Here is a 23,862-nt window from a genome sequence, read left to right on the forward strand (position 1 = left end):
TGCCTGATCTGTTCCCTGCTCTGTCTCTGGTGAGTCCTCTCACCCGCCCCACCCGGTGCCTCTGGCCTGTACCCCAGTTCTTGTATGCATAGATGAATAAATCTTTAAAAAAAAAAAAAAAGATGAGAAAACTGTGGCCAAAGAAACAATTTGGCTATAGGTTAAAAAAAAGATGGAGGTTTAAAATCAGACTTCTACTTTTTTTTTAGGCTTATTTATTTATTTATTTATTTGTTTGTTTGTCTTTTTGTTTATACATGCACTGGGTACAGTCAGAAGCGCGGGAGGGTGAGAGAATTCACCAGAGCCAGAGCAGGGAGCAGAGCAGGCAGAAGGACTGAAGTACACTGCTGAGGGGAGCAGCGGGCGGCAGGAGAGGTCTGCGCGCCATGTGGGGCCCTCCTCCGGTGGCCGGGGGGCAGCCGGGGATCCAGCTGGGGATCCAGCCGGGGATCGAACCGGCGCCGCAGAGGCCGCGGGCAGCTTCGCAACCCAGCGCTCAACCGCTGCGCCACCGGGGAGGCCCCAGACTTCTACTCTTAATCACTGTGATTTATCTACAGATGTGGAAGCAATTAAGTTGAATCTTGAAGCACTACCTGCAATTAGGGCAAAAAAGTCAGCAGAGAGAGGAAGCACCAGGAATGAAAGGAAGCAGAGGCACAAAACAGCACACAGGATTTCTAAGTTGTGAAGAGAGAGGTAACACAGGGTACAAGAGGGACTGCAGTAAGGAAAATAGGATAGAGGGTCGATACTTCTGTCCCTTCTATCTCTGCAGTGAGATTCAGAACTCTGGGAAAACAGAGTGAGTTTAAGAGACGGGAGAGCTGGATTAGCATCTAGGATGCCATTGACCTGAATCTCTCTGATCTTCTTAGGAGATACAGGGTAAATGAAGTGTTTAAAATTCTACTGTTGGTTGAATTTGAATGTGCAGCAGATTTTGGACAAACTGGGATCCTGGGTAAAAAGCATCTATGGAGTACTCTTAAGGAAGGGAGACTACAAGACCAAAACCCACTGAAGTTTGTTCACCTGAGGAAAGTTTGAGAAGTGGCAGTCTTATCAAAATCGCAGTATTTTGATGTTAGAATAAATAAACTGTACAAATTTTCCTTAATTCAATATAAGAGTAGATGTGGTCTACAGTCTCTGCTGTAAGGCCAAACCAGTTCATTAAATATTCCTCTGGCTTAGTGAGTATTGTCATTGTATAATGTGGTGAAAAAAAAAAAAAATCTCCTGTAACAAGGTGTATAGAATGAGGACAGTACACCATCTGTGTGCATGCCAACAGGAAAATGGAGAAGCTGGTAATGATCCAAAATACTTCTGTGCAGAAATACAAAATGGCATTTTATTTATGTTTTTCTTAGCACAAGATTATCACAGGCTACAGGCTACAAATAATATGTTGTTGCTCGGAATCCCTGCCTGCCTTGAGCAAGCGCAGCAGTCTGAATGATCTCAATTTTAACAGGGAAAGGCGAGATTTGTTTCAGATGTGCTTCACAGCTTATGGAGGCCAAGTGGCTTCTCACCATGGTGATAATCAGGTTGCTAGGGTGGGCGAGGCCAAGTCAGGAAGAATGGTCCCCCAACAGACCTACTGAAATGAATGGCTCATGCCACCAGCAACTTTCTTCAAGTTCTGATTAATTTCCCATGAAATAATTGCTTGGAATACACCCATGTGGTTCCTTTATTCATTGCTTCTTTGTCTTGCCGACAGGTGGGTCAGTCAATGCTGAAACATACAGTCTGAACCAAGCATATGTGATGCCCACTGCACAATACACTGAGGTCAATAACAAAGGGATAAAGGGATACTTCAGTTTCCACGAGGTGAAAGGGAATACAAATTCACAGAAGGCTTCCAGAGGCCCCAGGCCAAGGAGGTAGAAAGTTTCCATCCAATTAAAAAGAGGTTTTTCTTTTCTGAAGAAAAAACAAAGTCTGATTTTAGATGAGTCATTCTGGTGTAGCAAACATGTCTCAGCTAACGCTTTCCACCTGCACTGTCTTGATGTGAAGTGCAGCCAAAGCCAGAGTCAAAAGAGTGTATTAAATGCCACATTTAGGAAAGAAATGCTAACTCTAAACCATTACAGTCTCTCAGTCGTCCCAATTCACCCACCATCTACCTGAGTTGTCCGGCAGCTGAAGCTCATCATTAGCTCTGCATTTGGAAAAGGAAAGGGGGCTGGATGCTGCGAATACTGGACTAAGATTATGGTAGACAACGTGTAATTCAGGGTCTTTGAAATGTGTTTTTGGGTTTTTTTGGTAAAATACCATGAAACTTGTTATTTTCATGTGTTTGATTCAGTATCATTTGGTATACCGACATTGTCACACAGAGATAACCACTATGTACTTTCAAAACATTCTGAACACCCCAGAGAGAATTTCTGTAAACATTAAGCAATAATAACCCCAGGCTAGCCCCACCCCTTGCCCATAACCTCTAATCTACTTTCGTTCTCTATGAATTTGCTCTTGTAGCGATCCCTTTGTGCCTGGCTTATTTCACTAAGTCTAATTTTTCAAGGTTCGTATCTTCTGTAGCATGTATCAGAACTTTATTTTTTCTGGCTGAATAATTCCATCATAAGCATGTGCTGTATTTTGTTTATCCATTCATGTGTTGGTGGACACTTGTGTTACTTCTACCTTTTGGCTATCGTGGATAAAGCAGCAATGACTATTTGCGTACAAGCATCTGTCTGAGTATTTGTTTTCACCTCTTCTGAGCACGCACTTAAGAGTAGAACTGCTGGGTCACATGGTCATAATTGAGTTTTAATAAAATTAAGTAGATGAAATCTTATGGCCATAATTAAATATGAACCATTGCAAGCTTAAAAAAATTATACAAATAATGTGACATGGAAGCTGAGAAGAGAATAAATTCCAGCCTAATTCAGTATCAACAATTTTCACAAATCTTTAAGCTATGTTTGTATTTATGTGGCCTTACTCATAATGTATACTTTAGTTTCCAGTTTTTAGTTTTCATCTATATATTCAATTTGATTTTGGTAGTTCCTTCTCAAATAGTCCCCAAACTAAAAACATAACAAACTATGTCACCATGTTAGTGATGAGATTATGGGTAATTTCTCCTTCTATTTGCCAATTTCTTGTAATGTTGTTATACTATCATTATAACTCCCCTCCTCCCATCATTATAACTTAAAAATGAAGTTTAAAAGGTTTATTTGACTATTTAGGAGTAAATATTTCACAAGAGTAAATATAATTTTAAAGGTATTTCTTTTGATTACCTGAAGAGAGTCTTCAGTGAGGAAATACTATAGATGGTAAATAGCAACATGAGTAAGATTTTAATGGGAAGTTCTGTTAAAAAAGCAAAAAAAAAGGTCCATAAGAGAAAGTTTATGATACTTAAGCACCCTGATAAAGCTATATAGGTCTAGTAATGCTTTTAAGCTTGATTATGCATTTTTTGTGCCATCTCAACACAGTGAGGATTAGGGACAAATTGGAGGTTATATTTAAGAGAATGGATAAGCTCGCTTCTTCCAAGAGGTTTTAAGGTTGTTTAAATCAGACAGTATTGATTTCTAGGCCCGATGAAAAGGGCATGGCAATTAAATATATCTCTCTAAAGAGAAGCTATTTACCTGGTGCCGTGAAGAGCAGAGGGAAGAGAGAATAATGTCCTGTTGTGGTCAGAATCAGGAAAATCGAAGCATCTCTTGCTTTTCCCACAGACAAAAGGCTAAAAATTAAAATTCTCATAATAATTCCTTAAAACAACTGAAACTTACACTTACAAATGACTTAAATAAGCTGTATCTATTATTTCCAGAACTGGCTTAAGCATAAAATAACATACTGATCTTTGCTACAAGTCCAAATCAATTGGTAATACTAATTTTCTAGTGGGAAATTTTAAGTGGTAGAATGACTGCACCGATTCAGGGAATATTCACACAAGAATGTGGCTTCCCTAATTACCTTCTACAAAGAATGGGATGTTGTGACTTTAAGAGTTGCTTAGAGGTTGTAGCCTGGAAACAGGCCTTAGGGTTTCATTTCCAACTTTGTAGCTCTTCTCTTGCGTAAGGCCCTGTACCTGCTGGTGTTCAGTATGAATTTTAACTAACAGCATTAAAAGTTTCGTCCTATTTTTTAATTTGGAAACTCCAAGTTGCTAAATGAACTCAGACAGGCCATATATCAACTTGACAAATTCGCTTAACGTTCTTTCAGAGCTTAAATGAGGTCTCTCAGAATTCAAGAAAAATCTCAGGAACAAAGGTCAATTCTATTACCACTTATTTAACCATACTTGGTTTCAATTATAATACATAAAATGGACAACACTGCATTTAAAGTGCCTTTTATTTTTATTTTTTATAATGGCACAGTGAAAAGGTCCTAAGATTCAACATCTTAAGATTCAGGGTTAAGTCCTAACTCTCCTAACTAGCTATGTGACTTTGGATAAGGCATTTAAACTCTCTGAGCCCCAGTTTCTACAGATGTTCAGATAGGATATCTACTATTCTAATTACTTAGAATAGGAAGTGAGGCGCAGCAGAGAGCACAAATAAAACAAAACCCCAAAATAACAGTTGTGGAAATTTTGAAGAGCTGTGAAAACATTAGGTATTATTCCATAATGGACTCAGTCTTTGACTAACAACACTTAACAAGAATATGGGAAGCTATTTCCACAATTGCGATGATCCCACAGCCCATACTTTTTCCATACTCAATATCCAGAACCTGGTATCAAGGTTCTTAATCACTACAGTATCCCTTTCAAAATAAAACGCAGAAGCAATACACAATACACAAAATTTTGTAACCTCAGAACCTTTAGTCATGCACAGACCTCCCATGTTGAGCACGCCTGTTCTATCCTGGTATAAATCTGTTCCTTTATACCTTTGCCTTTGTCCATCCCACTGAACATGTCAAGATAGCACAAATCAAATAGAAATAACAGGATCATTGTGAAATATGCCATGATGCTGACAGAATAAACTATCTCTTACCTCATTGGGAGGATTGCCAGGAGTATGGCTTTTTCATGGACATGCCACCCAAACATGAAGGCGCTCAAGGCGCAAAGAATCAGACATCGGAGAAAGCCTCTGGGCCCTTGGGGTTTAAACCAAAGACAGAAAACAGAGGGCTAGAAACAATAGGCAAAGATAAAACTTCAGTATCATTTAAAATAGGTTTCACAGAAACATTGTTCAGGTGAATATAATTGGCATCATCTCCGCTGAAACACAGCAGACATTATGCGAGTCTCCATAATTCAACACTTTGCCAACAGTCCGCCAAAAGCCAACATGAAACAACTTCTCGGGGAAAAAAAGGCATTTGGAAATTATATTAATTCATTAAAATGAATAGATTTGCCCGACCCCAGGAGGAGACCAGCACCAGCACACAGCCCCGGCGGCGCGCTGAAAAAGCAGACGCGGATCCGGATCGGATCGCAGCTGCCCAGGTCCCCGCGCCTGCGACCTAGGCTTGCGGGGAGACGCGCGGAGGCCCTCCCTGAGTGAACAGGAACAAGGCGCCCAGGCAGGGGAGCGGGATTCAAAAGGCGCCATTCCCGCGCCACTGATCTGGGCTACAGCCCGCGTCCTGGAACTGAGGGCTTTGGAACTGAGACCCGGGGCACGAAATTAGGGGCGTGGGTTCCCCACAACGGTGGGGCACAAGGCAGACACAGCACCCCAAAGCCATTGAGGTGTACCCTACCATCCCCGCTCTGATCCCTGTCCCACGGGGTGGAAAATCAGCTCCCCAAGGGCTCTAGGAGAGATCTCTGGCGCCACCTAGCGACTTGAAGCCAGCAGAGGCTCCTGAAGGAGCTAGTGGCCAGCTGGGGAGTTAGCCCACACCCGGCCCCTTCCGAACAAGTAGTCTGAGCCCACAGGGAGAGTGAGCACCCACAGCCGGGGCAGACCAGGCCCGCAGAAGAGTGTGCCTGAGACCAGACGCGCAGGGAGTGTGTCCCACATCACCATTTTAGAACAGGGACATTTCTTCAGTAAAGACTACCTGCAGAAGGCTTCCTCAGGAGCCAGAGGTGAGCGGGGGAAGTTCGCCCACGCCAGACCCCCTCTGGCCTGCAGTCCAAGCCCAGAGGGGAGCAGGAACTCACCGCCGGGGCAGACCAGGCGCACAGGGGAGTGTGTCCCCACATCGGCATTTTAGAACAGAGACCTTTCTCCAGTAAAGACTGCTTGAAACTGACAGATGACTCCTGGAGGAACCAGAGGGGAACAGAGAAGCCCACCCAAGATGCCGGCCAGTCCCAACAACACAGTGTCCCAACGCATACGGCAAATTAGAAAACAGACAGTAGGGAGGAGAAGAACCACACGCAACCTAGCAACTCTCCAGAGAAAAAGCACACCACAAAAAGAAAACCAGCCCCCAGATTGCAACGACAATAACTTGGAAGAATTTCTGAGCCTTCCAGAAAGAGAATTTAAAATTGCCGTGATTAAAAAACTGACAGAAGTCATAAAGGAAAACAATGATAAGGGAAAAATAATCAACGATCAGAAGAATGCAATTGAGTCCCTAGAGAGGGAAAACAATGGTCAGAAGAAAGAAATTGAGTCCCTAAAGAGGGAAGTAAAAGAAATGCAGGAGATCAAAGAATTAATGGAAGAACTAAAGAATTCTGGGAAAAGCAATGAAAGCAGAATAGATGAAATGGAAGAACGAATAAGTAATCTTGAAGACACAGAAATAAAAAGAACCAAAACAGAAAAGGAAAGAGAAGTACGAAGGAAAAAGAACGAAGAAAGACTTCGGGAACTATCTGACTCCATGAGGAAAGGAAATATAAGAGTTATAGAAATACCAGAAGGAGAGGAGAGAGATGTAGGAACAGAGAAAATATTCAAAGAGATAATTGAAGAGAACTTCCCAAATGTGAAGAAGGAGCTGAAAATTGATATACAAGAAGCAAGAAGAACACCAAACCTCCACGACGAAAGGAAAAATACAGCAAGACACATAATAGTAAAGCTCCCAAGAATCCAGGACAAGGAAAAAATAATGAAGCTGGCAAGAGGGAAGAAACAGATAACATTCAAAGGAAAACCAATCAGGCTGACATCAGACTTCTCCGAAGAAACACTACGGGCAAGGAGAGAGTGGAGGGACATAGTCAACAGACTCCAAGAAAACAGATGCCAACCAAGAATACTCTATCCCGCAAAGCTCTCCTTCCTCTTTGAAGAAAGAATATGGACCTTCCCAGACAAACAGAACCTCCGGAATTTCATTGCAACTAAACCCCCACTCCAAAAAATACTACAAGGAGTCCTAAAGCCAGAACCTCAGAGGGACGAATAACAATGAAAGAAGGCCAAAAAAAAAAAAAGTTATTAAAAGAATAAATAAATAAAATCAAAGGAAAGACAAACACAATGGCAAATACAGATGTTAACATATCAATATTAACTCTAAATGTAAATGGACTAAACTCTTCAATAAAAAGACACAGAGTTGCAGCCTGGATTAAGAAACAAAACCCAACCTTTTGCTGTCTCCAGGAAACACATTTAGCTACAAAAGATAAAAATAGACTCAAAGTTAAAGGATGGAAAACAATCCTACAAGCAAATGGACCAAAAAAGAAAGCAGGAACAGCTATACTTATATCAGATAAAACAGATTTCAAACTCAAAAAGATAAAAAGAGACCCCAATGGTCACTACATTATGATCAAGGGGACAATACTTCAAGAAGAAATAACACTCATTAACATATACTCACCAAACGAAGGAGCACCAAAATATATCAGACAACTGTTGTCCTCTCTGAAAACAGACATCAGAGAAAACACATATGTAGTGGGAGACTTCAACACACCACTATCAACAATGGATAGATCAACAAGACAAAAAATAAGTAAAGAAACCAAAGCTCTAAATAAGGACCTAGAGCAATTGGGCTTAACAGACATCTATAGAACACTAAACCCCAAAAAAACGGAGTATACATTTTTCTCAAGCGCACACGGATCATTCTCCAGGATAGATCACATACTGGGGCACAAGACAAACATCAACAGATACACCAAGATTGAAATCATATCAACCATCTTTTCTGACCATGAAGGCATCAAACTAGAAATAAACCATAAAAAGAAGGCTAGGAACTTTCCTACCTCATGGAGATTAAAAACCACACTACTGGAAGACCATTGGACTAATGAGGAGATCAAAGAAGAAATTAAAAAATTTTTTGAATTGAACGACAAGGAGGACACCAATATCCTAAATGTATGGGATGCAGCAAAAGCAGTAATAAGAGGAAAATATATAGCAATAGAAGCTCACATCAAGAAACAAGAAAGAACGCAAAGAAACAACCTAATCTCGAAGCTCAAAGATCTAGAAAAAGAACAACAAAAAAACCCCAAAACCAGTAGAAGAAAAGAAATAATAAAAACCAAAGCAGAAATAAATGAAATTGAAACTAAAAAAACAATCCAAAAGATCAATGAAACCAAGAGCTGGTTCTTTGAAAAAATCAATAAAATAGACAAACCGCTAGCCAGGCTCACAAAGGAAAAGAGGGAGAAAGCACAAATAAACAGGATCATCAATGAAAGAGGAGAAATCACAACGGACACAGCAGAAATCAAAAGAATAATCAGTAACTACTATGAACAGTTATATGGAAACAAGTTTAACAATCTAGAGGAGATGGACAAATTCCTACAACTCTACAATCACCAAAAGCTAGATAAAGAAGAAATAGAACACCTAAACAGACCAATTACAATTAGCGAAATTGAAATGATAATCAAAAACCTCCCCAAAAACAAAAGCCCAGGACCTGATGGATTTACAAATGAATTCTACCAAACATTCAGAGACGAATTAGTGCCTATCCTTCACAAACTCTTCCAAAAAATTGAGAAGGAAGGGACAATACCAAACACGTTTTATGAAGCCAACATTACACTAATACCAAAACCGAACAAGGACAACACAAAAAAGGAAAACTACAGGCCAATCTCCCTAATGAACACTGATGCAAAAATCCTCAATAAAATTTTAGCTATCAGAATCCAACAATGTATCCATAAGATAATTCACCACGACCAAGTAGGATTCATTCCAGGGACTCAAGGATGGTTTAACATCTGAAAATCAATCAACGTTATCCAACACATCAACAAAAAGAAATATAAAAACCATATGATAATATCAATAGATGCTGAGAAAGCTTTCGACAAAGTGCAACACCCATTCATGATAAAAGCCCTTGAAATTCTTGGGATACAAGGAACATACCTCAACATCATAAAGGCCATCTATGACAAGCCAACAGCCAGTATCATTCTCAATGGTGAAAAGCTGAAAGCAATTCCATTAAGATCTGGAACAAGACAAGGATGTCCACTCTCACCACTGCTTTTCAATATAATACTGGAAGTCCTAGCCAGGGCAATAAGACAAGAGAAAGACATCCAAGGAATCCAAATAGGAAAAGAAGAAGTCAAACTATCACTATTTGCAGACGATATGATATTATACATAGAGAACCCCAAAAACTCCACAGAAAAGCTAATTCAACTCATCAATCAGTTCAGTAAAGTGGCAGGATACAAAATCAACACGCAAAAGTCAGTAGCCTTCCTATACACAAACAATAAATCTGAAGAAGAAGAAATCAAAAAAACCATCCCTTTGTTATTGAAACAAAAAAAATCAAATATTTGGGAATAAATCTAACAAAAGAGGTAAAGGACCTACACAAAGAAAACTATAAAACACTGTTAAAAGAAATAGAAGAAGACACAAAGAAATGGAGAGACATCCCCTGCTCATGGATTGGAAGAATAAACATTATTAAAATGGCCATCCTTCCAAAAGCAATATACAGATTCAATGCTATTCCAATCAAAATTTCAATGTCATTCTTCAAAGAAATAGAACAATTATTGATGAAATTCATATGGAATCACCAAAAACCCCGAATAGCCAAAGCTCTCCTGAAAAAAAAAGAAGGGAATGGAGGCATCACACTCCCAGACTTCAAACTATACTGCAAAGCCATAATCATCAAAACTGCATGGTATTGGAACAAGAACAGACATACAGACCAATGGAATCGAATAGAAAATCCAGAAATAAACCCACAGATTTATGGCCAACTAATCTTTGACAAAGGAGCAAAGAATATGCATTGGAGCAAAGAAAGTTTGTTCAATAAATGGTGCTGGGAAAACTGGGTCGCTACATGCAAAAGAATGAAGCTTGACCACTACCTCACACCATACACAAAAATCAACTCAAAATGGATTAAAGAACTAGACATAAGACCTGAAACCATAAAATATATAGAAGGAAATATAGGCGAAACACTACGGGATTTGCACATCAAAGACATCTTTATAGACACATCACCCAAAGCAGTGATAGTGAAGGCAAAGATAAACAGCTGGGACTACATCAAATTAAAGAGCTTTTGCACAGCAAAAGAGACAATAACAAAAACAAAGAGAAACCCCACCAACTGGGAGAACATTTTTGCACCCAACACTAATGATAAAGGACTGATCACAAAAATCTGCAAAGAGCTGATGAGACTCAACAACAAGAAAGAAAATAATCCAGTCAAAAAATGGGCAGAAGAGCTAAAAAGAAATTTCTCTGAAGAGGAAATGCAAATGGCCAACAGGCATATGAAAAAATGTTCAACATCACTTGTCATCAGGGAAATGCAAATCAAAACTACCATGAGATACCATCTTACACCAGTGAGAATGGCACATATTAAAAAAACTAGCAACAACAAATGTTGGCGAGGGTGTGGAGAAAAAGGAACTCTTCTGCACTGTTGGTGGGAGTGCAAACTGGTCCAACCACTGTGGAAAGCTGTGTGGAGATTTCTGGACCTACTAAACATAGAGCTTCCATATGATCCAGCAATTCCACTCCTAGGTATTTACCCAAAGGACACAGAAACATCAATTCCAAACAACACCTGCACCCCTATGTTTATAGCAGCACTGTTTACAATAGCTAAGCTTTGGAAACAACCCAAATGCCCAAAAATAGATGACTGGATCAAGAAGATGTGGTACATATATACCATGGAATATTACTCAGCATTCAAAAAAGATAAACACATGCAATTTGCAGCAACATGGATGGCGCTGGAAGGGATCATGCTCAGCGAAATAAGCCAAAAAGAAAAAGAAAAATACTGCATGGTCTCACTTATAGCAGGAATCTAGAAAACTTAAATAAGGGACCAGGAAAATGAATAACTACAAGAAAGTGAAAATCAAAATCAACAAAAAACTATGAACCAGAGACACTTTTAGGGGGGCGGGGGCGGGAGGGGAGGGATTGGGGTCAGAATGGGGGGGCTGCAATTGTATGGGGAATATAACAATAAAATTTATAAAAAAAAATGAATAGATTCATCAAAATTAATAGTAACCTATAAATAATCCAGAAAATAAGCCCTTAATTATACCTTCATAACTAGTTAATGGTGGCTGAGCCTATTAGTTAGAGTATAAAAGTTTATAGATATTTTGGGGCTAATAATAAACTAGATTTTACCAGATTAATAAATGAACACCTAGCTTTGTGGGCTGGACTGCCACTTACAATAAAACCATGGCATCCCAATGCAGCTGAGGCTTTAGAGAAGTTTTTACCTCTGTTGGAACGTGTGAACAAGTGGGCCAGCTGAGCTTAATGACCCAGTGGTACCTGCCATGCAGCTAAGTTGAGTCAGGTGTCTTGTTAGGTTTGGTCACTTAGAAATCAAATTAAAGCTGAGTGTCAACATAGATAGAACTGTGTTGTTTATATTGCCTGCTACTAAAGTTATATCATGAAATTGAGGGTCTGATGATCACTAACAAATGAAAACAACTGGAAGCCTCTAACAGCATCTGATTCATAGATTATCTGATGCACAATAAGCCATTGTTGACCCTTTCAACTCATCATCATCAAGACAACATATTTATACACTCCACCAGTCAGCTAAAGATTAAAGCAACTACAAAAAGCTGATGTCCCTAAGAGCATTTTCCTGTTTCTCCACAGTGAGGTCCACGCTCCCTCCCTCCTAGGCTTTTCTTTGCTCCTCATCCAAGCATGAACAGATGGCAAGAGTCTCTCTCACAGAGGCCTCACTAGTAATCTTTCCAGATCACAGTCAAAGTTACCCTAAGAATTAAGAAGTGACTCAATCCGCAGCAGGATTACAGCCAGGAACCGAAAAACTTGAACATTGGGGGCCTAAGGGTTAAATCTCAGTACTACCACCACAAAAGCCCACTGTGACTGCCTGAGTTCAATTCCTGGCCAGGGAGCTGACCCACATGGCACAGCAGACCTCTCCTTCTTGCCTGCTGTTCCCCTCAGCTGCGTATCTCACAGATCTGCCTATCTGCTCCCCACTCTGTCTCTGGTGAATCCTCTGAACCCTCTTCCCCACACACACCTCTGGCCTGCACCCTTGTTCTTCCACACAAAATAAATAAAATCTTTAAAGGAAAAATTTGAACATTAAAATTAGAAAATAGTGAAAGTTAAAATTTGCTCAGACATACAAAAGAACAGGGGAGACTCAATAAATGAGTTCTTACCAAGATGGCAATTAGAGTGCAGAGGAGGGTGGCCAAGGGTGTTACTGAGGGAAGAACCGTGTGCTGGAACTGCTGAACCAAACCGCTTGTCATTGAGGCCTTGGGAATCTTGTTGGGATCAAGAAGTTTCAATTCTACACCTACAGAGTAAGCATACGGTTTATTTTATTTTTATTAATGACATACTATATTTTACCAATCAACTCCTTGAGGAAAAAAAAAGCTATTAAATTTTATTGCTACTTCAAGGTCAAGATTTCATGAACACATTTCTGACTGTTTTACCTAAATGCCTCTGGTCTTGAGATTATCCATGTAAAGCAACTGTCTGCACTAGCACCAAGAATTTGTGCAACTTAGCAAGAACTTTACTGGCAGGCAACAAGATTAGCAATCTGCTCTCATCTTTAAGATGAGCTTTCTAAAAGGCATGTCTGACCATATCACACCCCAGCTTTGAAACCTTCATGCCTACTGGGAAATCCATAGTCCTAAGTAGGACATAGAGTGTCTTCCATAAACTATTCCCTTTTACCTCTTTGGCTTCATCTACTCCACTTGGTTAAAAGTGACTTGACCATAATGAACTGACACACCACTCTCAACATTTGTGTTCTTCTGAACAGGCTTTCCTTACAATGACCCATTCACTTTATGAAGTTAACTTCTAATTTATTCACTCATCTGAGAAAACCCCTAAATCAAGAAGTGGAGCTGATTTTCTTGTGGGCCAGTTATACCTAGTACATGTCTCTCTTCAGCATTCTCCATATTGTATTGTATTCTGTTTATGTATTCATTTCTTATCCCCAGCATACAGGAGTTCAAGAAATAAGTATTAAATGAAGCCAGTCTGAGACAGATGAGGCAAGCCCCAGCCCAAACAAGCTAACAGGACAGTCAAGGGCTAGTCTGAGCATTGCATAGTCCTGTCTAATGCTGCTGAAAATCAATAAAATGTAGGAAAGGTATAGACTATCAAACATATTTTCTATTCATTCATCTTTTCCCTTTTCCCTTTAGCCTAATTCTCTCTTAGAGCTCATAATTATTTCCCTGAAATATAGTTGCCTAATCTGCCCCTACCTTTCCAGTTCAGATAGCTTTGAGACATACATACAAGGTGAAGTAAATCAGTTTCCGAACTCAGACAAAGCAAGTCACCTTTGTATTTCATACCACACTGGTTATTTAAAGATTTTTTTAAAAAATGTAAATGTTAAGAAATTACTCTTTAAGAATAACACATCCACACTGTGTGTGGATTCACAGTGGGTATGGGATAACACCAACTTAGAGTTCCCTACAAGTATGTATTGAAAACTAAGAGGTTGCATCTACCAAAGGCTTTGCAGCCATTATTTATAGCCCTCTGAGGCACACAGTGGTAGACTAACTTGCTTAAAGTCACACAAATAACTGGTAGCAGAACTGAACACCGGTCTGTCTGACTCCAACGCCCCTGCTACTGACTAGCATGCAAGTTCTTTTTTGCTGCACTTGTTTCTTATAACATGCTGCATAAGACAGGTAAAGTACCATTATCACTTTATTACAGTGAGGAGAGCAAGGTTAGAGGGGTCAAATGACTTGCCCACTGTAGCAATTTATGCAGATGGACCTCCAAACCAAGCCATCAGCAAATACCAGCCCCAGGTCAAGCCCAGCCTGTGACCTGGTTTGGCATGGTACAGAAACTAGGAATGCTTTTTACATTTTTAAAAGGATTGAAACCTGCCTCCTCCCAAACCCTCCTTTTAGACGGCTTTTAAAGTCTAAATTATCTGACCCATTACAGAAGTTTGTTAAACCTTCTCTGCCATTCCCCATTAAACCAGGCTGTATTTACAAATGAGAGACAATGATTTATCCCAAAGTGAATTATTTTCAGCAGAACCGTCTCAAGGTATAAATTTAAAAACACTGCCGGGCCTCCCCTGGTGGTGCAGCAGTTGAGTGCTGGGCTGCGAGGCTGCCCACAGCCTCTGCTGCACCGGTTCGTTTCCTGGCCGCCGCCGGTAAGGGTCCCACAAAAAATAAATAAATAAATAAATAAAAATAAAAAAAATAAAAACACTGCCTAGGTTTCTCATCTCATGCAAGATTATCATTTAAAAAAAAATTAGTTTAATACCAAAGTCACATTTATTTACCTACTTCCTCACATATTTAAGTTTTAAATTTAAAAATCAGGTTAACTACTGAATAATGTTTTACTTAAGGCAAGAGTACCTTTTAAAAATGTCTACATTTTAAATTTGTTTTTCCTCAGGAAAGAACTGACAACTCTTCACCACGATGAGCTTTTACAACGAATGCAGTCTGTGTACTGCATTGACGCCTCAGTCCCCTATTCACTCTGAAAGCTAAATGCAGGGCTGAAGAACAAACAGTTCAGCCTTATTCAAAACACAAAGCAGGTTTTTCCATTTCTCAATGTGACTAGCCCTTTCAATATTCATAGTGTCAGTAAGAAGGATTGCTACCATACCAATGACACACAGCACTTTGTCCAAAACGTTGTACAAAGCCCAGAAGTTTGGAGCCCAATATGCATGGCAGAGGCCCCTCTTGAAAGGGAAGAGTCGGGAAAAGACTTGAGGCAGCTGGTTCTATTGAAAAGAAATTAAATAGTGATCAGTCTTTTCCAAATTCAAGAAAAGAACTAGGGAACTGTCTATGGCATAGAACACAGAAAGTTGTAGATCTGGGATCTAATCTTTCTTCTCACAAGTAAGCCATTGTGAGATTCACAGCAATTCATAGACCCCCCCCTTTTTTTTTTTAAAGATTTATTTATGCATACAAGAACTGGGATACAGGCCAGAGGTGCCGGGGGTGAGAGGATTCACCAGAGACAGAGTGGGGAACAGAACAGGCAGACTGACTGAAACACACTGCTGAGGGGAGCAGCGGGTGAGACAGGAGAGGTCTGCTGTGCCATGTGAGTAGCTTCCTGGCCGGTGGGGATTAAGCTCGTGCTGCAGAGGCTGTGGATTGCTTCATAGTGCTGTGCTTAACCCCTTGAGCCTCCAGGGAGGCCCCTTTAGACCCTCTTTTCGTCCAACTTCATCTGTTGAATGGGACAAGATACAAGGAAATACTCTGAATACCACATCAAACTATTGAGATAAGGATAACATGGGAAGAATTTACAAGATGTAAAGAACACACTGCAGCTTACCCAGTTCTGTTGAAGAGAAGGGGACAGTAGGGAAAACTAAAAAAGATGCAATGCTTTTCAGTTTTAGCAGAAATTAGAATTAGCTGAATTCAGGGTCAGGGAAGAAAGGAAAAAAGAAAATATTTTTGGAACATATCTAACATTCTAAGCAATTTAGCATACTTGCTGTTGGTGAATGTGAAAGTGCCATGAGTACTGATTTTGGGGTCACAAATAATTTTTTGCATGTAAACATATCAGCAAATAAAGAATCTGAGAATAATGATTGTGTGGGGCCTCCCTGGTGGGGCGAGGGGTTAAACACTGCACTATGAAGCAATCGCAGCCTCTGCAGCACGAGTTCGATCCCCGGCCGGCCAGGGAGCAACCCACATGGTGAAGCCGACCACTCCTGTCTCGCCCGCTGCTCCCCTCAGCAGTGTATTTCATCAGTCTGCCTGTTCTGTTCCCCACTCTGTCTCTGGTGAATCCTCTCACCACCCACACCTCTGGCCTGTACCCCAGCTCTTGTATGCATAAATAAATAAATCTTTAAAAAAATAATGATTGTGTATGTGACATATGTAGAACATACACATATATAAACACATATACTGGAATATACACAAAAATGAAAGAATATCATCTTATCTTTAGGGACTCATACAAGGGAGGAGTAAATAAGGAGTTTTGCTTATATATTCTTGGCTTTATTATTTTTTCTAACAACAAAAAAACCTGTATTATTTCATAAAAAACAAAAGGCTTACCAAGGCCAGGAAAGGACCCAATGAAAGAGCAGAAACTAGGAAAACAATCAGTCCCAGGGAAATAAGACGAAGAAAGCTGAAACTATTCCATCGAATAGATCCATCTAGAGAAAAGGAATATAATCATTAGCAAGGAGCATGGAAAGCCGCAACTTATACCATGTGCTAAAACGAGAGTATCTCCTGATGATGGTACACTAATTTTATGATGTGGATGTGGCAAGAGCAAAGGGAAGTTAGAATGGGGAAAGGGACTACAGGATCAGTAACTGAGAGATGTCTGTTATATCGCATAATATCCTCTCCCTAAGGCACAAAACTAAAGAAAAATAAAATAAAGGTTTTGCCATGATTAAGTAATAATCAAAACCAATAAGCAACTATAAACCAGAGACACACTGGGGGTGGTGGTGGTGGTGAGGGGATTAGAGAATGGCGGGGAGAGGAAGAACTAGAGTCAAAATAAGGGGGGTTTGCAATTGTATGGGGAATATAACCAAATTGAAAATGCATACATTGTACAAAGATGAAAAATGATGTAAGAATTATATAAAATAAAATATTAAAAAAAAATTTAAAAAAAAAAGGTTTTGCCATGATTGCTAAAACTTACCTGGCTTATTTGCAGTGAAACAGTAAGATCGCAACAGATAAATACCATACGCTGGTGCTACATAGAGGTAGATGTGCTTGAAATGAAGGAGAACAGCAAAAAGAAATGCTCCTTCCACATGTCTTTTCTAGAAAATTTAGAAGGGAAATATCATGTTAAATTTTAGGGTAAACTCAATGCAATAATGTAATGTTCGTGACTGAATCCTGGAACAAAAAAAGGACATTAGTGGAAACGCTGGTGAAATCTTAATGTACCAATGATGCTTTCTTAGTTTTGATGAACGTCATAGTTACGTAAGATGTAACATTAGGGGGAAATGGGTGAGGGATATAGGAATTCTCTGTACTGACCATGCTAATTTCCTATCAATTTAAAATTATTTAAATAAAGTTTGTTAAAAATAAAAGGGCACTGGAGATTGGCTGCACAACACTGTGATTATACTTAACATTACTGTATCATGTACTTAAAGATGGTTAATGTGGTAGGCTATATGTTGTGTGTATTTTACCGCAACTAAAAACATAGATTTTAAAAGATATTCTTAGCGAGGGCAATATGACCTCTGGGAATTTTGGAAGGATCAAGTGAACTAATGGTTCAAAATAATCCTCTGCATGTGTGGCATTCACTAGACTTTCTTCTCTACTTTTGTATATGGTTTACATTTTCTGATAAAAGATTTCTGATAAGACAAAAAGTTTTAAAAATTCAGGTAAATAGTTTACATGCAATATTAGAAAAATATAAGCAAGTGATTCCAGTGAGCTTTATATTGAGTTTAATGGGTCATAAATTCATTATTTCAACAACCATTTGTTAGGTACTAAGCTCGATGATGAGATACAGGATGTAATATCGTAATAAATTTCAAAGTCCCTCTAAGGAACTAAAGGTCAGTTACAATGAGAATTTAAAGAAATACATATGATGCTATACTACCAAAGAAGCATCATTTAAGTCTTTTTTTGTTAAGAACCCTATAAATCTTACAGATCAGGTTACATATAGCACATCAGCTTGAAGACATAAGGTACAGTATTGATCCTAAAACACTACCTTGGAGAACTAAAAGTATTCTGATGTAGAAACAGACTAAAACCAAGTTGACTATAACTAAAGAAGTCTGAATTCTACCTACCTCACAGGGATTTTGGAAGGATCAAATGAGCTAATGCTCTGAGGTTCAGCAAAGGGAACTGCCAAAGGGGCCATGAAAGGCCAAGTTCCTTCCCTCACTGTCTCATCCCGTGTAGTCTAGAAAATATGAGTTAGGAATGATAAGGAAAAAGAACGGGATGCTTACATTGGTTCTTCACCAATTTCATAATTTAGGATTCACCGATGGTCTAGCTGGTTTTATGGCTAAGCTTTAGTTTATTCAATAACTTTCCAAGAATCATTCATTGTACATCAATTATGTTTTAAGTACTACGTGATTAAAAGAAAAAACTATATCCAGACAATTATAATTGACAAAGAATTTTAAAATAGATTATCAAACTTGATCTTTTCAAAGTTCCTGTGAGGTAAAGCCCCATTTTAGAAATAAAAATGTAAGAAGGGGTAAATCTCATTTTAAGGATGAGAAAACTTGAGCTTGAGAGGGTTAAATGACTAGCCTTAAGTTAGAGGTTTCCAAACCTGACAGTGTAGCAAATTCTCTGGAAATTAACAAACCCCAATCCCAGAGATTCAGTGGCCCAGAAAACTGAACTTCTGATTTCTTCCTCTAAAAGGGAGGATAATAAATATAACAACCTTACAGAGTAGTTGTGAGGTTTACTAAATAAGACATTATATATAATGTACCTGATCTGAAGCACTCAATGCATTTGAATAACTCCTGACTGAGACACACAGATTATCAGGGTTAGACAGGATTTCAGTTGAGGTCTTCTGATTCTAAATCCTATATTTTCTGTTACCCTATGCTACATTCTGGTGGTAAAGGTGCATCATCATAGTTATCATATTGTTAATACTCCCGAAAATTCCATTCCTAAAGAAATTAGCTCAACCAGTATAGACACTCAAGTTTATTTCAGAACTGCCAAACTCAGAAAAACTTGTGGAGTATAATTTTCCCATACGTAAAATGAAGAAAATTATTATCAAAAGAAAAGATGGAATTTGTGAGAAATACTTAATAAAAATGTCTATAGTCCTTGGCTATTCAAAACAGTTGCTATAACGCTTACCCATCACCCACTATATTGATGACTTTATAAGCTAAAAACCAAAATTAAAGGGGGAAAATCAAATTGGTCTATTTTGTGTTTACCTGAAATAATCGTGCAATGGAGAGTAGCATTAAACCAAATAAAAAGCCGTTATACTGGAAATGAATATCTGGACTTATGTCAAGGAAAGAGTAGAGGATAACAAATTTACAATGAACTGTGCCAGCAGATCAAGTATAAAAATTACAAATGCCTTCTTAACAGTTAAGTTAAAGATAAAATATCACTACTAGTTCGAACTTCTGTAAATGTGTTTTCTACAAAATTCTGAAACAAATTCTTCAACTAAAATGTATGTAATGCTAAAGATTATCATAGGGGGTAAAAAAAATTGATATTTTAAGAAGAAAGCCAGGAAACTTTCTCTCTCTCTTTTTTTTTAATCTTAAAGACCCAGCAGCTGAAGGGCAAGAAGTTTTTTGTTTTGTTTTTTAAAATTAGGGATGAGAAAGGAAGCTCTTTACAGCTACTAAAGGCCACTAGCACACAGGACTCCATTGCTTATAGTCCATTTACTATCTTATTAAGCCTAATGCTGAACCTGGGAGGGAGTTAGAGCTCAGAGATGGCAATTTACTCATGGACTAAAGCGAACTTGGCCACATAACTAAGATTTCATTCCACATCAGGTTTAAACTAAAGTCTGGGTGTTTCCCTCACATATAGCTACTTTTATGAAAATTGTAAAATATTATGCTTCTACCTCAAGGATTTTAGTTACATTCAGATCCTCTGGATTTAAGTTTTGCTGATAATATGTGGTAAGCCAAGATGACAGAAAAGCAAGAAGGCCTACCTGTTCCCATAAGCAACACTGTGATTATGCTGTTTCCATTAAAAGGTATTTAGAATGTGTTCGAAAGTTATTTGAAATATATGTATTAGATTAATCTGAAGACAGCTAACAAATCCCAGCATATTGCTTACTGGTAGTTTAACTGGTTTTTACATATTGCTACCAAATTTTCATGACAAAGTATTCTAAAAACCAGAGTCTGGTAAAGTTGGACAGAGACCGACCACAGTGTGAAAACCCACTAATTCACCACACACCCATTTAAAATAACCACATATTTCACAATCATTATAAAAAAGAACTAATCTTATACTTAGCATATATTAGTACAAAAAATGTCAAGGATACGGTCCACAATTAATAACCCGAAGTTCCACAGCAGTAAAACCGATAGAATAAACTTGGGCTTCTCTGTAAGATCTTTACCTGCTTTTTTTCCATCAATGCATTTACAGCACCTACATTGAAACATCAGGAAAAAATCAGAAATAACTTTGATCTTCATTAGAATGTAACAAAATTTCCTGAGCATATTGATACACTTTATTAGCCACTACCTATAAATTTGACATTCTTGACACCTTAAAAGGGTAGTGACAGAAACAAAGATCCAAGGTTCAGTTCTATGTCTCTTTATTAGCTCTGCTGACTTGAAACAAAGTTTTCAACTAATAAAACTAAAAATAAAAAAATGGTTACCAACAACTGGAAAGTAAGTATTCTGAAAATTGGGAGGGCATACACTATTTCAGTCACTAAGAGTAAAAAATGCAGACCAGAACAAAATAACACTCTAAATTATATGCCCTCATGCTAGACAAACTAGGAATAGTTGTAGCTCCAAATAATTTAAAAAACCCTTTGTAAAAATGTACACAGTTTAAAGGCCAAGATAGAAGTAATAATAGGTATGATTCCAGTTGTATTTCATAGAAGTTGTATGCAGAGACAGAAAAGGGGCTGAAATAATATGCACAAAAAGTTGATAATGACAGCTAGAGGTGGAGGAGTGTGGCTCATTCTACTTTGTGTATACAGTTTTCTGTTTTCCAAAACTTTGACAAGATTTTAAAATGTGTTTCATTTGAATATTGTCAAATTCTAAAAACAAATTTAAAACAATTAATAGACCAATAAAGATGTAATTAAAGTGAGGGGGGTAACAAAAGGTGAATTGCTTTTCTCACATGGAGCCTCAGTTTCCTGATAGAGATAGTAACCTTACAGAGTAATTGAGAAAATCAAGCAAATAATCTGTACCTAATGCCTTGTTCTGAAAATTGGCACACAGATTTAACAATTTATACTTTATTTAACTGTTCCCACTATATTGAAGATAGAAATGAATCTTATTGCCTCTTTCTGCCTGTATATACTTTCCCTGGGAGCTTGAACTAAAATATTTTGAGTTCAAGAAATTAAAAGTAAAAAAATAGTCACCAAGAACCCAAAAGTAAGGCATGCCTTTACAAATTACCTTCCCTTCCAACTTGTGACAGGTCATAGACAGATTGAAAGTTAGGGTGTCCAATAGGAGTTACCCAATGAGAATGAGCGGGGGTTAAAATATTCTCAGGAGACTCTTTCCTGAATGGGACAAGGGTTCGGGATAGAGGGTGTCACAAACAGAAATTTTCCATTTATATGTGACAAGGGTCACTGACTAGCTATTAGCTAGTGCTGTCACATTCACACTAGCAGGCTTAAGTATTAGGATAGAATAGAAACCAACATTAACTGAGAACTTTCTACGTGGAAGCCACTGAGAGAGACCTTCTATATATATACATGCATTCAGCTACCTAAAAGTAATATATGAATAAAAGATGTAAAATGTAAAAATATGAACATAATTTAAAATTTGTGAAGAATCTTCATGAGGCAAAGAATCCAGAGAGAATAATTAAAAGCACTTGAGTTTACTAGAACAGAAACTCCACTGGTGGCATACGTGTGCACAAGTGTATTTGTGCTCACTTATATGTGTGTACATCCCAAAGAATATGGTAGACTACAGAAGTCTTTGGTGGTCTGCTAGGGAGGAAAGAACAGCAAATGGAGTCATTTTGGGATAAGAGAAATGTTCCGGGAACTCTACTTGGGCTACTTTTCACAACATTCACAATCTCTTATGAATACCTCTGCCATGTAGCCCCATTTTATACCCATGTTCTTCCACAAGATTCAGCTAGACTGTAACTGATCACTGTGCATTTTAAAACACAATGACACAGTTTTGGACTGTTGTAGCATTTTTTTAAATTTGAATTTTGGATTTTTATTTATTCAAACCGTCTCTGTAGTCTAATCAAGTGTTTAGAACTTTTACATTTAATGTATATAATTATTGATAAGTTTACATTTAAATCTATCATGTTATTACTTATTTTCCATTTTTCCATCCATTTTGTATTCCTTTTTCAATTTTCCTGTCATCTTTTACACTAATTAAAATGTTTAATATTAAGTGTTATTTCTACCATTTGCTTTTTACCTATACAATTTTGTTTTCTTTTATTTCCCCATGGTTTACTTTTGGCTTCTAAAGTTATGATTAACTTGTTACAGTTTATACTGATATTACATTTTACCATTTCATATTACTTCACATATTTCAACAGAATACTTCCATTTTCACCCCTTACCTTTTTGCTATCATTGTTATAATCATACTTTTATAGCTTCCAAACATATTGTTATTAGTTTTGCTCTAAATAGTAAGTTATATGAACTTTGTTTTCCTCCAATCAGGAACAAATCAATACTAGTTAATACCATACTAATTCATCAAAGCCTTCCACACAAAATGACATTCTCAGACTTACTCATGAACAGCATATACAAAGAGTGCATCTGTGAAGATGACAGAAAATCTCTGGAACAGTAAGGTCTGTAAGCTGCAGTAATTCAGATTATAGACATCCAGCATTTCTTTATCAAAATATTTGGCAACCTGGGACAGGGCATACTCAAACCATGCGAAAAAGGGAGGGTAATCCAAGGTCCACTCTGAAGTTGCCTGTGGTAAAAGTAGAAGACAGAGCTTATTTTAACTAACTGAATAAACAGAGGGTGGCAAAGATTGTAAAAATTTCATCCTCTGGTCTTTAAAGAGTATATGAATAAAACCACACCTAAAATACATTTTATATATATTAGGAATATAGAGCAATTTCTATGTAAAACTGAGTTAAAAACATAATAACATATAAGTTATCTAATACGGTCTTCAATTTCCTTAAATAGAACCAACTATAACAGAAGAAATTAATCTGAAACCTATAATAAACTTGGTTAGGACATGGTTCTACTCATCTAAATCTAAATATAAATAGGGGACTAGAGTTTAACAAATGATTGACCAGCTTGGGTTTAAGTTCTGTCTCAGAGACTCAATTTCCCTATTTGCAAAATGTATTATGAATATTAAATAGGATAAAAGAAATGTAATTATAAATATCACAATGCTACACAAATGCTACTCATCTCTTGTTTCACTAGATCATGATATCCTTGAAAGCAGAAATTATTCTGTCATTTTTGTACCCTGAGCATTTGGTAGGTATTAATTATTAAATAATTATTAAATAATCATTAAACAAATGAATAGTCACTAATGAGTAAATGAAAA

General features: G+C 37.9%; 1 protein-coding gene across 15 annotated transcripts in view; it reads right to left on the reverse strand.

Moving 5' to 3' along the window:
- Positions 1-1,709: 1,709 nt before the first annotated feature.
- The window catches only part of ALG8 (ALG8 alpha-1,3-glucosyltransferase), a gene marked incomplete at both ends in the record, with an annotated part of 28,294 nt that continues 6,141 nt past the window's right edge, over positions 1,710-23,862 (reverse strand). For 2 of the 15 annotated variants that reach the window (XM_084231398.1, XM_084231401.1), the window contains 11 exons: positions 1,710-1,941; positions 3,291-3,363; positions 3,651-3,748; positions 5,034-5,173; positions 12,644-12,783; positions 15,135-15,255; positions 16,577-16,680; positions 17,190-17,316; positions 19,477-19,544; positions 20,580-20,689; positions 23,057-23,250. In XM_084231398.1, the coding sequence (XP_084087524.1) occupies positions 1,710-1,941; positions 3,291-3,363; positions 3,651-3,748; positions 5,034-5,173; positions 12,644-12,783; positions 15,135-15,255; positions 16,577-16,680; positions 17,190-17,316; positions 19,477-19,544; positions 20,580-20,689; positions 23,057-23,250 (1,407 nt within the window). Of the gene's footprint in view, positions 1,960-3,286; positions 3,364-3,650; positions 3,749-5,033; positions 5,174-12,643; positions 12,784-15,134; positions 15,256-16,576; positions 16,681-17,189; positions 17,317-19,476; positions 19,545-20,579; positions 20,690-23,056; positions 23,251-23,862 lie in introns of those variants that run through there. The other 13 variants (XM_084231403.1, XM_084231393.1, XM_084231405.1 and 10 more) reach the window with 11 other exon arrangements.

This window comes from Talpa europaea, assembly GCF_964194135.1.
Source record: "Talpa europaea genome assembly, chromosome: 1".
NCBI classification, from domain to species: Eukaryota; Metazoa; Chordata; class Mammalia; order Eulipotyphla; family Talpidae; genus Talpa; species Talpa europaea.